At 44.4% G+C, this 18435-nt stretch overlaps 1 protein-coding gene across 5 annotated transcripts in view; it reads left to right on the plus strand.

The window, feature by feature from the left end:
• The first annotated feature begins 6285 nt into the window (after positions 1-6285).
• The window catches only part of FUBP3 (far upstream element binding protein 3), a 49474-nt gene continuing 37324 nt past the window's right edge, over positions 6286-18435 (plus strand). For 3 of the 5 annotated variants that reach the window (XM_033122706.1, XM_033122705.1, XM_033122707.1), the window contains exons 1-2: positions 6286-6452; positions 18282-18387. In XM_033122706.1, the coding sequence (XP_032978597.1) occupies positions 6369-6452; positions 18282-18387 (190 nt within the window). In that variant the 5' untranslated portion in view covers positions 6286-6368. Of the gene's footprint in view, positions 6453-7839; positions 8220-13887; positions 14021-18281; positions 18388-18435 lie in introns of those variants that run through there. The other 2 variants (XM_033122710.1, XM_033122708.1) reach the window with 2 other exon arrangements.

Genomic DNA, 18435 nt, shown 5'->3' on the forward strand with positions numbered 1-18435 from the left:
GTCACAAAAGGACGGATACTGTATGATCCCACTCATGTGAGGTCCCTAGAGTAGACAAATTCATAGAGACAGGAAGTAGAATGGTGATTAACAGGGGCTGGTAACCACCAGCAGAGTTTCAGTTTGGGAAGATGAAGAAGCTCTGGAAATGGATGGGGGTGACGGTTGCACAACAGGGTGAATGATCTTAATCCCAGTGCACTATACACTTAAAAATGGTTAAAATTGTAATTTTATATTATGTGCATTTTGCCACAGTATAAAAATTAGATTTTGAAATTTATCTCTTTATAATTTTTAACTCATTAGATTTCAAAAAATAAAAATTCTGATTATAGCTCCAGCAAGGATGAAGGGTAACAAGCACTGATCTGCAGCTGATGGGTCGTGTGCCCCACTTTGGAAATATTGTCCACATTGAGAAATTTGGCTTGTCTAGCAAAGCTGAGGTGGCATAGTGCCTTCTCACTCCCCCCCCACCCCCAGCAACTTCACCCCTGTGTGAGATTCCTAAAGAGTCTCTCATACAACTACACAAGGAGACAAGGTCAGGAAGGCTTGTTGCAACATTGTAACAGAGAAAAAAGGGCAACACTCTAAATGGTTATCCACAGGAAAAAGAATACATAATTTCTAGTTTATTCAGATAGTGGAATAATGGAGTGAAAGTAACTAAATACTGCTACATATGGGAACCTGAGTAAACCTTAAAAATACATGTGGAGCCAGGAAAAAAAAAAGAAGACAGAAAATTACAGAAGGATACATAGAGCTTGATACTATTTATATAATGCTTAAAAGCATTGATTATGTACATGAGCAACCACTGAAGAATTAAACCAAAAAGCCAATAAGTAAATTAAAATGGAATGCTAAAAAATTTTCAAATGATCCAAAATAAGGCAGAAAGGGGAAGTAAATGAATGAAAAACAGAGGACAAACAGAAAACAAACAATAAATTGGTAGCCCTAAATCAAACCAAATCATAATTACATTAAACACAATTGGTTTAAGCACACCAATTAAAAGACGGAGATTGTCAGATTGGATTTTTAAAAAATTCATAGTTAAAACCTTCAAACAACAACAACAAAAACACAAACAAACAAGGCCTTCCAAGCTCAGATGACTTCACTAGCAAATTCTACAAAACATTTAAGGAAGTGATAAGACCAATTCTAAGATCGTCCAGAGAATGGAATAGAAAGTAATACCTCCCAACTCATTTTACAAGGCTAGCATTACCCTGATACCAAACCAGACAAATACATTACAGGAAAAGAAAACTATAGACCAATATCCCTCATAAATATAAAAACATTCAACAAAATATTAGCAAATCAAATCCAGCAAAAAGGACAGTATATGGCAAAAGAGGTAGTCACCATGGTCAAGTAGGATTTACCATGGGAAAGTAAGGTTGACTCAACATTTGAAAATCAATGTAATTCACCATATGAACAGACTAAAGAAGAAAAACCTTATCATCCTCTCAACAGATCTGGAAAAAGCATTGGACAAAATTCAACACTCTGTCATCATAATTCTCAGCTAATTAGGAATAGAAAGGGTATTCCTTACCTTGATCAAGGGTGTCTACAAAAGCATACAGCTAACATCACACATAACGGCATAAGACTGAATGCCATCCCCCTGAGCTCAGGAACATTTCAAGGATGTCCACTCTCACCCCTCCTATCTGACCTTGGAGGTCCAGTTAGTGCAACAGGCAAGAAGAAGTAGTAAAAGACATGCTTATTGGAAAGGAAGAAATAAGACTATCACTATTCGCAGGAGACTAATTGTCAACATAGAAAAATCTCAAGAAATTCACCCCCCAAAAAGCCACTAAAAGTAATAAGTGAGTTTAACAAGGTTCAAGGATAAAAGTTTAATATAAAAAATTAATCTCTATATACCAGTAATGAACAATTGAAAACAAAAAATTTAAAAGATTACCATTTATAAATAGCATACCAAAAAAAAAAAACCCATGAAATATTTAGGTGTGCATCTAATGAAATACGTGCACGATCTTTATCCTGAAAACTACAGAACACTGGGGAAAGAAATCAAAGAAGACCAAAAAAATACAGAGATACATATCGTTAATGGATCGGAAGACTTGCTGTTGTTAAAATAACAATTTTCCCCAAACTGTTCTATAGATTCAACACAATCTCAATCAAAATATCAATAAGATTTTTTTGTAGCTATCAACAAGCTAATTCTAAAATTTATATGGTAAGTGAACTTAAATAGACAAAACTATTTTGATAAAGAATCAAGTTGGAGGACTTACACTACCTAATTTTAAGATTAATCAAATATATGGTGACGGAAGGAGAACTGACTGGGTGGCGAACACACAATGTGATATACAGATGATGTATTACAGAATTGTACACTTGAAACCTATGTAACTTTACTAACCATTGTCAACCCAATTAACTATAATTGAAAAAAAAGATTTACTCTAAAGCTACAGTAATCAAGACAGCATGGTATTGGTGAAAAGATAGGCACATGTGTCAATGGAACACTATATGCAGAGCATTCAGAAATAGACTGATACCTATGCAATTGATTTTTTTTTTTGACAAAAGTACAAGGGCAATTCCATGGAGAAAGGGTCATGCCTTTTACAATTAGTGCTGAAACAACTGGATAGTCAGTCTCATGAAGGCAAAATTAATTTGACCTGTACTGCACACCTTGTGCAAAAGCTAACTCAAAATGGATCAAAGACCTGAATATAAAACCTAAAACAATAAAACTTCTAGAAGAAAACGTATGAGAAAATCTTTGTGACTTTGGACACATTTCTCTTATTACATGAAACATCAAAAGTCTGATCCACAAAAGAATAAATTGGGCTTCATCAAAATTTAAAACTTCTGCTCTTCAAAATAATGAAAAGCTACAAACTGGAAGAAAGTATTTGCAAACCACGTATCTTATAAAAGACTTGTATCCAGAACATACAAAGAACCCTCAACATTTAGTATAGCTCAATGCTGTGTCCACCAAAATCCATGTGTTGAAATCTGAATGCCCAGTGTGATGCTGTTAGGAGTTGGGAGCCTTTGGGGGACGATAAGGTTGTGAGGGCAGAGCCCCCATGAATAGGATCAGTGCCAACAAAATGCCAGGCGTTGTGCTAGGTGCTGGGGAGGGCATGGTCCCTCTCTCAGCAGAGGCTTTATTGTAGTGGAAAAGACAGATAGTAAACAAATAAGGGCCGGCCCTGTGGCTCAGGTGCTTGGAGCTCCGTGCTCCTAACGCCGAAGGCTGCCGGTTCGATTCCCACATGGGCCAGTGGGCTCTCAACCACAAGGTTGCCGGTTCAACTCTCGAGTCCCGCAAGGGATGGTGGGCTCCGCCCTCTGCAAGTAAGATTGAACAGGGCACCTTGAGCTGAGCTGCTGCTGAGCTCCCAGATGGCTCAGCTGGTTGGAGTGCATCCTCTCAACCACAAGGTTGCCAGTTCGACTCCCTCAAGGGATGGTGGACTGTGCCCCCTGCAACTAACAATGACAACTGGACTTGGAGCTGTGCTGTGCCCTCCACAACGAAGATTGAAAGGACAGCAACTTGACTTGGAAAAAATCCTGGAAGTACACCCTATTCCCCCAATAAAGTCCTGTTCCCCTTCCCCAATAAAATCTTTTAAAAAAAAACCACAAATAATTACAACAGTGATTTAAAAGCAGTTGTGAGAAATGCTGAGATGATGAAGTCCAGGGTGTTAGTAGAACATATAACATCTTCCTCTTCTGTGCCCCCAGAAATAAGTGACTTGCCCAAAGTGACTACAGAGGTAAAAGAGAGAGAACCAGAATCTTGTCTTCCTACTTAGGCATTTTGTGGTCTTTGGACCAAATCTTGGAATGTGCCTTATATTTGGGCCTATAACCCTGTTTCCACTATTTATACTCAGGGAGAATCAGCTGGAATTTGGATGAATCAACATACTCACTTCAGATTTTTTTTTAAAAATATTCAAAACACAAGTATCACTGATATTGGGTCAGTAGAACCATCCCTGTTTCTGAGGGCTGATGCCGTAGTCTTGAATTTTACAAGCAGAGCAAACTTAAAACACTCGGGGCACTCAGGCTGGGCCGCACATTGACATGTTGGCATGTGTTGGTCCTGCCTCTTGATAGATAGCACTGTGGATGGAAAAGGGGCCACATACTATAACTGACAAGCTCAGGAGAGGCCACATGGCGGACCGTACAAACTCAGAGACCCAAAGTAACCACATAGGATGGTCTGAACATAAAAGTTCCTAACTGTTAGTAAAAGTGGACCATGGCAGGTCATCACATCCTTGACCCGTAGCTTCCTTGATAAAGGTCGATCTTTACTTTAAGTGAGCCTGTTTATTGTCTGTTTTTTGCATCTAAGATAACACACACCCTTGGAATGTTGTTGATCTTCTTTTCTAGACCCCTCAAGGTACAACCTCCCACCAGAGCACAAGACCACAGAACCCCCATTGTTATCTTGTTCACCGAATACCACCTCTCTGTGCTGTAAAATGTTAATTATTAACCATCCTGTGTCCACCAATGTAAAAGAAGTATGTGTCTGTTTTACTTTTTATCCAGTCCTAGAGATTTCCCTGCTTTGCTTTCTCCCGCCCCCTTAATCTACCACCCATGGATTTCAGGTAATACCCGTTCCATCTCCTCTTTTGATTCATATGCATAAACTACGCTGTAAAACTACTATTCTTGGGAGTATTTTCTCAATCCGTTGCGAGTTTGCTTTCCGGCAATTGTCATCAGTTTGGCTCAAATAAACTCTTACACGACTTTTTCTTATGGTGGATGTTCTTTCCTCCACAGAACAGTAACGGCAACACAGCCAGCGATGTGTTTTCCTGTATGGGCTGAAACATTTGGTCTGAAAGTGATCATCTTCAAGACTGCAAAAGTCTGATCCAAAACATTTGCCAAATTCTTTTATTTTACCATAATCTAGGACTTATTCTAATATGGCATTATTCCACTCAAAATAAGTTTCCTACGCACCTACTGTATGTGCCAAACTCTAGGGATACAGGGGGGAAAAAAAACTCAGTCTCTGCTCTAAAGGAACTCACAGTCTAGAAGTGAGTTCATTAACAAATAAAGTCATTAACAAAGAACTCTTCTTTGATTATTGGCCACTTACTCTTCATAGTTTTCCCCCAAAGCCCAAAGGTCACTTAGCATGCTAACATGAGGGATCGAGAAGTCACAACTGAATTTTGCTTCTTTATTTCCCTTTCTTAGCACTTATCTTCTTCCTTCGTAACTTCAAGATGGGCATAAAATGCTTGACAACATGACCATTAAAATCCAACTCCTTGGCACCATAAGGGCAATTTTGTTAATTCGACGACGGGCACCCCAGTTTGGCCCGGCCACCAAGATGTGTGGAAGCTCCTACACCTTGTTTCTTCTCTGGGGTTTTTTACTCATTTCTAAGAGCCAAAGGCTCAGGTGTGTTCCAGCACTAAGATTCCTTCCCTTGCTTTGAAATTTCTATACCTGGTTACCACCATCTAAACAAAGTTACTTAAGAATTCCAAGAAGCCCTCTTGCAATATGGTCCTGACTCAGCAGGCATGGAAGTCGTGATGGTCCCGTGGAATTTCCTGCTTCCCCAGTCCCCGCGTTCTCGAGAAACGTGTCAGGAGACCCCATGCTGGCTTTCCAGTGGGAGCGTCGTTCCAGAGTTGTGTCGCTAGGCAACCCCGGGTATAGCCTTGGCCCATCCTCCCGCCAACTGACTAATGTGCAAGAACTCGGGCCGAGGCCCCCTGCAAACGTGGGGCGCTGACTTTCCGTGGCGCGGTCCCCTGCCCTCCAGCCTCCCTCGGGGTCCTGACGGTGCCATTTCAAAGCGCTCCATCCCAATATTCCGAACCAATGGTCTCTTCGGGGAGGGGCTCCCGGGTCGGCTTAGAGGACCAGGACCGCTGAGGGTGCTGTTTTGGGAAAGCCACGTCACTCCTGGGTTTTCCAACCGCCGACAGCCCGGCACCTCGGGCCACATCCGAGCCCCAAGGGCCTGTCGCGACATCGCCGACCGCCCCAGACCCAATCGCGTCCGGGAACGGGAAGGGCGTCGCGACCCGTCCTCCGAGACCCGACGGCGGCCTCGCGCGCAGGGTCCACCCGCGGCCCCGCCCCCCACTTCCGGCCGGCCTGCGGTCACGTGTCCCGCCCGGCCCCGCAGGCCCGGCTCCTCTCGCCTCGCGCTTCCCTTCCGCCGGAAGTGGGGCGACTTTCCCTTTCCGGCTACGGGTCCCCGAGCGGAGGGGGAGGCCGGCCTGGGGAGCGGAGCGGTGGCGGCGGCGGCGGGGGCGGTAATGGCGGAGCTGGTGCAGGGGCAGAGCGCTCCGGTGGGCATGAAGACGGAGGGCTTCGTGGACGCCCTGCACCGGGTCCGGCAGGTACGCGCGCGGCCGGCCGGCGGGAGCGCGGGGACCGAGGCGGGGCCGGGCCGGGCCCGACGGGGACGCGGGGGTCGGGCCTGGGCCGGGAGGCAGCTCGGGCGGACGCTCCGTCGGGCTTGGCCGGTCCTGGGGCTCCTGCAGCCCGGAGGGGCCGAGGGACGAAGCGCCAGCGCGAGGCCCAGGCCCAGCCCGTCGCGCGGGTCTCCCAGGTGCCAGCAGCCGCTGGAGTAGGGTTTTCGCAGGACGCCTGGCCCCGTCGCGCGGGGCCGGGGCTGGACCTGCAGGGCAGCCAGCGTGGGGTTGTGAGGTTCGCGAGGGGCGGGGGCCGGGGAGCTTACGGTGAGGCCCCGGTGACAGACAGGGGGCGGCTGTCTCAGGGCCGGTAGCTTCTTAAAACTTGGAAAACACTGCCTTCGGACTTAACTATATTTCAAGGGTGGAGTGGAAGAAATTCCAGGGTGTTTTACTTTTGAGGGTGCTTTTGGAGATGGAAGAGAGGGAAATGTTACAAAGGTGTGGGTGGCCCCCAAGACGGAGACATTTTTTATGGGCAACAGTTTTCTTTCTCTCAGCGAGAATGTGCTATGGACTCAATCCAACAGTGAAACTTGACCATCTGACAACGTCGTGCATTTTGTCAGAGTTAAATAAACTGCTTTTTAAGAGGTTGCAAGCGTCCCTGGAGAATAAATATGGGACCTGCCAGAAATACTCTTTGGCTTCTGGCACGGTGCTTGGAACAGAACATGTCCTTGTATTGTGTGTGAAACTTACTGGCAAGTTAGCTCTAACACTTAAACTTCTTCTGCTGACTGTCTTATGCTCATCATCTCTTCCTATTTAATTGTAGGCATACTAACTGATATTTTAAAAGTTGGGCTATAACTAATTACTGCTTGATTCCTAACAGAAAGCCACAGGACTCAGTGTATTAGAAGATCCACTTGGTCGCTTGAAGATACGGTCTTTCCATCTTTTTCCAGTATTCCAAGGGAGGGAACCCTACCTGTTTCCCCGATACTGACTTTTCATTTTAACACTGATGCTCCTATAGACATTATGTTGGATCCCAGAACTTTCCAAACCTGTGGTTCCACCTAAAATTTTGTCTGATGACTTGTTACTTACTGCCTAGGCACCAGCCAGTACAGTAGTGAGTATCCATCTTACTTAGACTTCAGAGCCAACCAGTGGCTGTAATGGATGAACATGCCATCCAGCTTCCCTTCCAGCACTCTGCTTGCCGGCGTGTTACACTGCTCTCCTCTGCCGTACGGGGTCCTGAACCTTGTTTCTCACTGGCTACTAATATGTAATGGCTTTCACTCTGTGCTGATGTGTGACAATCACCTTGTTGGCCTTCTGCATCCGGGAAGAATTATAGTCACTGCCCTAAAGAGCTCAGATCCTCAGTTTGCAGAAGGCCTGTAGTTGAACATAAAATGAATTTTGAACCATTGAGAAGACTTTCTGCTTCTCTTGAGCCAGTGGTTGAACTCATATTCTTGGACAACCTGCTTAAGAGGGAGGGAGACCCTCCGTTAAATGCTGACCTAATGTGGATTGTTGAAGCAGTGGTGTGTACTACTAGCAGAGAGAACTTCATTGGAAATGTTCCCAGCTCTGAAATGCACCATTGACTGGAGCAGTGATAAGCCCAATGGAGACACTGCTGTGAGTGTGTTACTTCTGAATATTAACAGCTGGAGGGCGATACTATCTCCAAGGATTTGATGGCCTTTAAAAACTAAAGAAAAATAACAGGTTTGTGGGTAATTTTAGGTTTATTTATAGACTTGCATTGGGCAAGAATGGACTGTTAGAAATCTAAACTGTTGTATGCTTACAAAGCTTACCTCAAAGGATCTTGTATCATTTGGGCATCTGGATGGTGGTTCTACTCCATTGTGTGCACGGCGTGTTGCAGAGATGTGATTTTTCCCACCTGTAACTGGAAGTAAGAGACAGTGTATTTGTTTATTGAAATGATTGCAAAGCTTTCCCCTCTCTTACGTGTCCTCACAAACATCAGCAACAGTGGGGGGGGGCCCTCATAAGTTTGTCAGAGAGCAGGAAGCTGTCTGGTACTCACTTTACCCAGAAGATCATCATGGCTGAGTTGACCCTGCTGGGATTTGAACCTACAGTTTCTGTTAAGTCTGGTACTTAGTCCAGCACTTAATCCACTCAGCTTCCCACCCAGCATCTAGAAGTTTCTTTGTATAGCCTTTGGAGTTTTTCGGACAAAGGGACCCAGTTGCTGCTGTTCGTTCACTCCGAGCATGGTATTCCTGGATTGAAAGGGAGTCTCTGAAGATGTCATATGAAATTAAAAATTTTCCCCGTTAGTGTGAAGCCTCGTGAGTTAATAACGTTTGGCACAAAGGGGTAACACTGCCATCCTGTAGGGAAGTATACAAGTGTGGAAATGTGGTCCGATTTAGTCCCATTGATGAAGAGCTGAAACTGCTGGGTATTAAAAAACCATCAGGTACAGTTCTCCTGAGTCATTGGCAGGTTGGCAAAAATAAAGTACGATTTCTTTAACTTGTTTAGAAAGTGCAGGATCCTAGTAAGGGTCGGATGTGAACTCAAAGCCAGGATAGATCATCCTGTTCCATGGCTACCCTGCACCCCTACCCTGACTGTCTAGGTTATTGGGGGACCCCATGGAGATCATGGATGAGTAGATACAAATTGGGTCTGTTTAGTTTTTCTAAAACTATAAAAATGTTTTCAGAAAGCCCTTACAGATCTCCAGCCTCCTTCCACACGCTGAACCAACTGCCTGGGAGTCATCAACCAAATAGAAGAAATTCCCTGGCCATGCCTTTTAGGACCTCGTGCTCCTGTTTTTGCTCTAGACCCAGTCAGTGCCTCTATTGCATAACTCCAGAGTATCCTATCCGCATAAACAGTATGACTGGTGTCTCATGGGCTTGGCCGTCCTGGTGATCCTGCACACAAATGATTGTGACCAAGCCATCGTAGAACCAGTAGAAAGTCACCGTAGGACCTATTGTTTACCACCACCTTTTCTGAAACGTTGGTTAGCGTGGGGCCTCAGAAGATGCACGGCCCTCCAGATAATACCTCCCACTGCTGCCGTTTCACAGATTGAGTCTGGGCAGTAGATGATTGGGCATGTGTGCTGTCTACGAGGAGATTTCCTTTGAGAGAAGGTGCATCCACCATGAAAAGAAGAAGCCTCTGTCCCTTGGCCTTTGGATACTCCCTGAGAGATACCCCCGTCCCTCACTTAATATCTGGTGTTTCTGACTCATGGCAAAGTCAGGTGTGCTGACTGCTCAGTCAGTTTAGTTTATACTCCACCGGCCTCTCTCATACATGCCCAATGGTTGAGAAGCGCGAGGCATTTCACTAGGAACTGCCTCCTGCATGGACATTCATTTTAGCTTTCTCAGACCCTTGAAAGCCAGTGTCTATGGGAAGTGTGTGGGCCCCTCCTGTATCTTTGGTAGGACCCATCAGAGTTCCCTGCAGAGGGTAAGTCCTGTGAAAGGGTTTGCGATGTGACTGAGCCCACTCGGGTCACCGCACTTGAATGGAAGCGCTGAACTTCATATTTGGTATTGCACGGTGGACACAAAAGGAGCAATACATGTGCCTCTGAGACTTTTCTCACTTCCAGCGGAGACTTCATCTTTCTTTTAAAATCTGATAGCCTACGTGTATCATCACACTTTGGTTTTCTCTGAAGTCCCAATTATTTGTAGATACAAATTTGCCTAGACCAGAGTTCCCAAGTGGTGGGCCACGGGCTGGGGAAGGCACACAGTGGGCCTGCAGGCATGCTTCCTTTGACTCACACAGCGCCAACACTTAGAAACTAGAATGATTTCACAGCTGCTCGGGAAAAGATCCGGCCACACTGCTCCCACATTCTGCAGAGGTAACACTAGGCAGGAGCGGGTAGCAGCTGCCCCTTGGCAGGGCACTGGCCCCCCGGGTTGCCTTCATTCCCACCACTTTGCTCTTGTACACTGTCCGTTGGGATGCTGAGTCAATAGCCTTTTTTTCCCTCATCCTTTTTCAAACTGTGAGCCCATTGTCTCTGGTTTTTATTTGAAATTTGTGATGGAAACAACTCTGGATGGAGAGTCAGAAGATCTGAGTTTTCTGCAAGCAGCCGCATGACCTTGAGCTAGGTTGGCCCTTCCCACCATTTGATCTATAGGCGGTTAATACATCTTCCATGGAAAAGGGCTCACGGACAGATAAGTTTGGGGAATACGGGGTTAAATGGAGGTTAATTGGCTTCTTTACCATAAGATTTCTCAGAGCCTTTTTAATATGCTTATGTGAATTAAGTCCTACAAAAGTTTGGGATAATGCATTGTAAATGTCTTGAAGTTAAGTCATTTCATACCCTCTTCGTGAAACCAAATCACATTCTGTGGCTCAAACTTCAGGTAATGTTGAACTAAAAAAAAAACAATCTCAGTGGTCCCTTCAAGCCCACAAACATTCAGAGCTTTCATCTAGCTGGATCTGAGAAAAATTTTTGGCCGTGTTATTTTGTTTTTTTCCCCTTTATAATATGTTATACATCGAGTCCTCAAGTAACATCTTTCGTTCAATACCATTTCGTTATAACAATGATGAGATGCCACAGGAACTTAACTCTTATTTATATCAGTTCGCCTCTGGTAAAATTGGCTTATTTATATGTTGTTTTGCTGCCGTTCCAAGAATCTATCGATGACGTTACGTGAGGACTTAACGTATTGGGGTCTGTTCACAGTCCCCTCCCTGGCTTTTCTGTGCAGTCATTTTTCTCTGTCAGGAATCATCCCTCTGGAAAGTGTTTTTGCATTAGGAGTTTTATTGTAAAGACACTCGGGAAAGAGCAGCCTATACTACTTTTGGAGGCATGAGCTGCACTTTTTCTCCTAATACCAGATGATAACGAGTCACTTGCAAGACTGAATAGCAATTACTGGCAGCGGTGATTCACATTATTGGAGGATCCGCTGAGTCCGAGGCTTCTTGCTGGATGCTGGGCCAGTGCAAAGATAAGACAAGTTTGCAGCTGGTTTTATCGCATTGTGTATTGGAGCCTCACAACAGCCAAGTGCAATCATTCTCATTTTATATTTGAAAATACCGAGCTGAAGGGAGATAAAGCAGTTTTCTCCGAGGCACACAAGTAGTTAATATGGACAATAGTTTTTGGACCCATGTCTTCTGCACTCTAAGAAGGACTTGGTCCCTTCACAGAGGTAGTTGGGTAGTTTTCCATCGCAAGCATCTGCCATGAAATCTTTGAACAGAACTCTGAAGGGATGCCGGTGGAATTCGTTGGAACATAGTGGAGAAAAGCAATGGACCTGCCATCATTAGGGTCTTTGGTAGGGGGATCCAGCTGGAGCAGGAGCTCAGCTTAGAGCCTCATCTTAGCATTTTGCCTACAGATGGGCCTCTCTGTATCCACTTCAAATTTAACAAATGTTTAATGACTCTTCTACGTGCCAAGCACTTTGCTATGTATGCATTAGGGAAGTTGTTCTTTAACTTTTTTGGAACATGGACCTTTTAAAGAGTCTTGAAAACTTTGAACCTCTCCCCAGAAATATTTAATAGTTTTGTATGTAAATTGAGGAGGTTCTAAAGCTGAGTCCTGGAACTCCCAGTCCAGAGTCTGTCCTGGGTACCAAGGTGAGTAGACAGGTCTCCTCCAAGAGCGCCCTAGAGTGGGGAGACAATGTAACCAGTAACTTTCTCAGCGAGGTTATGCTGTTGAGAGGTAGTTTATAAAGTGCTTTGCAAACACGGGTAAGAGAGTATCTAATGCTCCCCAAGTGTGGGTGGCATGAAGTTGTCAGGAAAAGCTACTAAAAAGAGCTGATATTTTATTTGGCTGGCACATAGAATTCCTTGTTTTGATTAATGCCAGTCAGTGTCAGCCGGGGCCCCATCTCTGGTGACAGCTCTAGCTGCCATTCACTCAGCCCGTGTTGTGCTGGGTGCCAGGCAAGGACTTTCATGTCTGTTCTCTCCTCTTAAGGCCACGGAATCTCCAGGGGGCAGTACAGTGAAGCAGTTATTAAGAGCTTAGATTCAGACTTTATGAGTGCAGGTTCTGGTTCTGCCACTTACTAGCTTAGTCACAGGACAAGTTATTACACTGCTTTAAGCCTCGGTTTCCTCATCTGTCAAATGGAGATCATTGATGGTAGTAATAATTTTTTTTAAGATAGCTAATATTAGAAGTTAGGAGGTTACCCTTGGAGGTGGGGTTGGGTGTCTGAGGGGACCATGAGGCAGGTTTCTGGGGCGATGGTGATGTTTCTTGATCTGGATGCTAGTTACCCAGGCATTTTAGTATGTGGAAATTCAATGAGCTGTAAACCTATCCATGTTCTTGTTTCTATTATTATTCTTCAATTAAAGGTTAAAATAGCAAACATTTCTTATCCCTTACTATGTGCCTGGCATTGTTCTGGGAGCTTTACATTGTTACCTCGTTATCCCCGGGGATACAATTCCAGGTGGACTCCAAATCCCACAGTAAGGAGAATAGTAGCCCCTTTATAAGGTCGCTCGCTATGAAGATTAAATGAGGGCACCATCAGGCTTTTAGCGAGTGTGCAGTGAATTTGATATGCTGCTGTCTTCACTGTGACCCACCGGGTAGTGGGACGCAAAACCAGGACTGGCCCCTGTGCACCAGCACTCCAGACGCTGCCCTCTGGGACTCACTTAGCCACTGGCCGCATGCTATCTCTTCCTGCTGTGGCGGGCAGAGACTTCAGGCCAGCCCGTGCATTCTCCAGGGCCTAAGCACGGCCATTCTGGTGACTATAGAGCAGAGGTCCCAGGGAAGGAAGTTGGGTTCCTGCTCCCTGCATGATGTGAGCTTTCACCTCTATGGCTGGATCCCTGAGAATCATCAGTAGCTGTATTTAACCGCATGGCCACAGTCTGGATGACTTGCCAGCACTCCAGGGGCGTTGCCTGCTTCGATGTGGTGTAAAGTTCTACTACGTGTGAAGTTGTGGAAGAATTCACAGCTTCCTGTTTGGGTTTGTAGGATGAACTGCTTTGATTATTTTAGTCCTAAAAATGTGCACTCAGAATAATTAATTGCCACGTTTATGAACTTTAGTGGTTTGTGGACCACCTTTGTGATTTTTGCCAGGTTAGTCCACCTTCAATATACTGCTTAATATTTTTAAATCACTTTAAAATTTAAATTTATTTGGAATATTTTTCAAAAGGAAACTAAATCATTATTATAAATGAAAAACTTTGCCATGCATTGAAGGTAACTAAATACACACATACGTGTGTGTGTGTGTGTGTGTGTGTATTTACATATTTTCATTCATACACCTCCTGAAATCACCTGTGTACTCCTCTTTGGAAAACACTGGTTTAGTTTGTCCCTGCTTTTTACAGGTGAGTACACCAAGGAGCAAGGCCACTGAAGGTCTTGCCCAAGGTCATACACTGGAAGAGCTGGCTGGAAAACCAGGACTGTTGACAAACTCCTGGTCCAGTGCTCCCTTCCTCCACATTTCCACTAACTCCTGGTAATGGAGATTAGTTAAATTTATCGTATTGATTTATATTTCATCTGTTACTGTGCTTAAAATAGTGAGATAACCCATTCTCTTCCCCACTTACCCCCCAAAAAAGGGGGAAAGGTAACTAAGGTGGTAGAAAATCGGTAGCAGAGTTCCCTCAACGTCATGCTTCCAGGTAAGGACTGGAGTGGCCTTGGTTTCGTTGGAATATCCTGACTCGTTTTCTGGCCACACCATTATTAACTGAGCGTGTACCCCACTTTCCTTAAGCAGCTACTGTTCAGAAGGATCAGTTGATGTGAGGAGTTGCGTGAGATCTGTGTACTGGAAATACTTAGGTTTTAAGTCCTCGAGAAATGAAATATGTGTAAGAAATACTAGGTGGAGAAAAGGGAGGTAGCCTAGTGCTGTGGTTTACAAGCTCTGGAGTCAGACAGGCCTGGACTTAAATACTAACTCGTTCTGCCTCTTACAAGCGGTGTGGCTTTAGGTAGGTCACTCAGCTCTGAGCCTCACGTTTCCTTATCTTAAAAATAGAGATAATAATAATCAACTTCCTAGAGAATCATTTTAAGGAATAAATGAGACGGCATTTTTAAAGTGCTCTTAGCAGCGTGCCTAGCACATAATAAGTACTCATTACATTTTAACTAGTTCTTTTAGTAGACATTAAAAATCATTTCTTCACACAAGGTTACATTTGTATGAATAAAGAAATACATTGTTTCTTTACAGTATATTGTAGTATAATATACAATGTAATACCAATGTAAATTATGATATAATTGAGTTAAACTCATATCTAACATTTATTTAGCTAGGGTTCAAATGCAGTAACCATTATTTTGTACTGCTTCTCTCTCAGTGGAAATTTCCCAAATTATAAACACCTGAAACAAACCTGATTTAAGAACAAATCTGAAACCCTCAGTCACATTTTGGAAGGACGTTTATTGCTTTAATCAATAGTAGGAACAGGAAGGAAACTATTGTAACACTTTTAGCATATTGGCTTTGGGGAAAAAGACATTCCAGCAACATATGAAACATACTATATAAATTACAAGGAAGGCCAAGGACCCAGGAATAACATTCTAGCTACTTTGGAAGGAAGGGGAAAGATCTGGAAGCCAAGAGCCGGTCACCAGAAGGGAGTAGGGAGCATGCCTCATGTGTAGACCTTATCCTTGGGGTCTTGTCTTTGAGGGGGATGTGACAGCACACTGTTGGGGGACGCCACTGAAAGTCGTACCCCTTTTGTGTTTTGGGATCATTACTGTCTGCTGAGAAGCTTTTCATCTGTCTTTAAAAAAACAACTAGGCCAATAATCTTGGAAAGAAAACCCTCACGTCAGCCGTTTACCATTCAGTTTATTGTGGCCAGTGAAGGGGTCTCTGTGGAGAGCAGCCACTGCAGTGTTCGCAGCCTTTTAACCCACCTGCTTTACTGGCTGAGCCCTTCAAGGTAACTTTTGCAGCTTAAGTAGCCAACCTCCACACACTTATCCAAAACAAACATGGGGAGCAAGATTGCAAGCAGATGGCAAGATTTATACGGCATTTTGTTTTACAGCAAATGGCCACTTGCCCTGAGAGACTTGGATGTAGGAGGTAAGGTTTCGATCAGCAGGCTCTCAGTATTTTAACCATTTACTTAAAATAATGTTTTTAAACAGCACCTATCCAGGCTACTATCATCTCTAGCCTAGTCAGGGATCAGCACACTTTTTCTTTAAAGGTCCAAATAGTAAATTTTGTTTATTTTTATTATATGTATTATACATATACACACACACACACACACACACACACACACATATTCCCTGTTTCTACTCCTTAATGAAAACAAATAGGTGTGGCTGTGTTCTAATAAGACTTTATTTACAAAAGCAGGTGGTTCGCCAGCTATAGTTTCCTGACCCCTGGTCTAGTATACCTCTTAAATGATATGTCCTGCTCTGGTCCCCTTGGAGTCGATTGCCTTGTCTAAGGGGGGTCTTTGAAAAACATCTCGTCACAGTGCTGTCCTTGGGAAGCCTCGTGGTTGCACCCCGTCGCCTTCCTATAAAAGCCACGCCCCGTACCATGACCGCGGAAGCCCTGTGTGAACTGGCCCTTGCCCCCCTCTTGGAACACGTCTAATTCCTCCTACTCTAGTGATGTTAAGTTCTCTCTTCCAGGCTCGTACCTACCAAGCTTGCTCCTGCTTCGGGGCCTTTGTACAAGCTGTTCCTCTGCCTGGAAAGCTTTCTCGAGTTTTTGGATAGCCAGCTCCTCCTCCTCATTTAGGTCTCAGATCCCATGTCACCTCATAGACTGCCCTGATCACCCATGGAAAGGAAGTGTCCCAAGCACTTTCTGCATGTCGTTATCTTGTTAGCATCATGCTTATCGCCCGCTGAAATGATCAGTTTATTGATTAGCTTGTGTACCCGTGACTCCCCCACGTACTGCTGCCAGAGAGAGAGACACACACACACACACACACACACACACACACACGGCAGGAACCCTGGTGCCTCGAACAGCCCAACACATAGTAGGCAATCAACATTTGTTGGGTGACTTGCCTTGTTTTATTTGTGAATTGCTTTCTCCTGTACAGAGCTCTTTTGTGTTCAGAGCATGTTGTACTCTTTTCAAAAACTGAAGCAGGATCTTAAGCAGAGAAGAAAGCGACTTGCCCAGAACCACAGGACTACTGGTAGTAATGGCAAGGATGAGACCTGGCCCAGGGTACCTGACATTTAAATTCTGCCTTGGGTTTTCAGTATCATCATTGTCTTCGGTTGGTTGTTTGCTTAAGGCAATTTATCTGTATGTTGGTCCCAGAAGGTCTGAGACTTCTGGGCACATTGGGACAAGCTCAGGACAACTACCAGTAAAGACTGTTCTGTGGGGCAGCTGTGCGAGGCTTAATTTAGGGGGCAACATGAAGAGCAGTTGCTGTAAACATTCCTTTGATTAAATCAACACGGCTGACTTGTGATGAGGATCACGTGTAATTTCCTAATGAGAGCAAAGTGGCTAAGTTTCTACATACCGTGTTTCCCCGAAAATAAGACCAGGTCTTATGTTTATTAAGCTTTGCTCCAGAAGACGCATCAGGGGATGTCATCCTGAAAAATCATGCTAGGGCTTATTTTCCGATTAGGTCTTATTTTCGGGGAAACACGGTAGCATTTGTTTCTGGGGGGGGAAGTTTAATAGTAGCTGTGGGGACAGAGCCAGGAGTGCAGTTTCCAGGCTCTCGGCCTCACGTGGAAAGGTGCTCACTTGTGTAGTAAATGGCATCAACTGTGACTGGATGGCCGTCAGCTGTAACCAGTGAGCCATTGGCCACTAATATAACTGCCGTGCCTACGCCAGCAGCAGATGGGGGCTAGCAAGAAGATGGTGGCTGAGCTAGCAAGAGCGGACTCCAGTTAGCACAGTGGATTGCAGCTAGCAAGTGAGGTTGGTTGGCAGAGAGAAATGGACAGCAGGTTGCGGGAATTGTGGCTCCTGCTTCCTGTGTCTCCAATCCAGCTGCCAGCGAGAATACAGTGGTATGACTCCCCTGCCTATGGGTTTTCCTTTTTGGCCTCACCATGTCCTGCGTTCTTATGTGGGGAGCAGGAGCTGAGACCCCACATGACACCCTGCATGACAGTAGCTGTGTTCTGTTCTTTAACTGATAATAAATATTAAAGTTGAAGCAGCTGTCAGAGATTATCTCACTTTTTCTAGTGCAGGAATCCTTCTGAAATTGTCCGGACAGACGGCCCTCCCCCACTGTTTGGTCACTTCTAGTGAAGCGCAGTTTATATCTCCACAGAGGACGTCATCACTATTATGGACGTTTAAGTTAATGGGATGGATGTATTCCTAAAGAGTTGTTACATTTGAGCAAACATGGCCTTTTAAATATTGTTGGAGAGTTTGTTTTGTAAGGAACCCTGTAATAAAACCTTTTGAGCAAAGTTTTTCATATTGTTGGCCGCTTTTCTTGAAATGCAGCATACCTGTACTTTAAGTGATGACTTAAAAATACCAATTTGCTTGTAAAAGACACATTTTTGGAAGTATTTTAGTTCTAAAGACATTATTAAGACCAAAAGCAAACTCATTTAACAGTGAAAAGTGCTTGTCCTATCAGGACATTTCCTTACATTAATCTGAGGAAATGTAGGGGGGAGAAATGGGATAACCGCCCCAGAAAGAGGTCTCCTGTCTTTCCTCCCTCGAATGGAGCCGTGATTTGTGACTGAATGTTTAAATCTGATTCTCTCTGTAGATTGCTGCTAAAATGGATTCAATTCCTCACTTGAATAATTCCACACCTCTAGTGGACCCCTCAGTGTATGGCTATGGAGTACCAAAACGGCCGCTGGACGATGGAGGTAAGTTGTTGTAAATATTTTGCCTTTCAGCTGGTAGCGAACCTGCCA

This window comes from Rhinolophus ferrumequinum, chromosome 12, assembly GCF_004115265.2.
Source record: "Rhinolophus ferrumequinum isolate MPI-CBG mRhiFer1 chromosome 12, mRhiFer1_v1.p, whole genome shotgun sequence".
In the NCBI taxonomy this organism is placed as follows: domain Eukaryota; kingdom Metazoa; phylum Chordata; class Mammalia; order Chiroptera; family Rhinolophidae; genus Rhinolophus; species Rhinolophus ferrumequinum.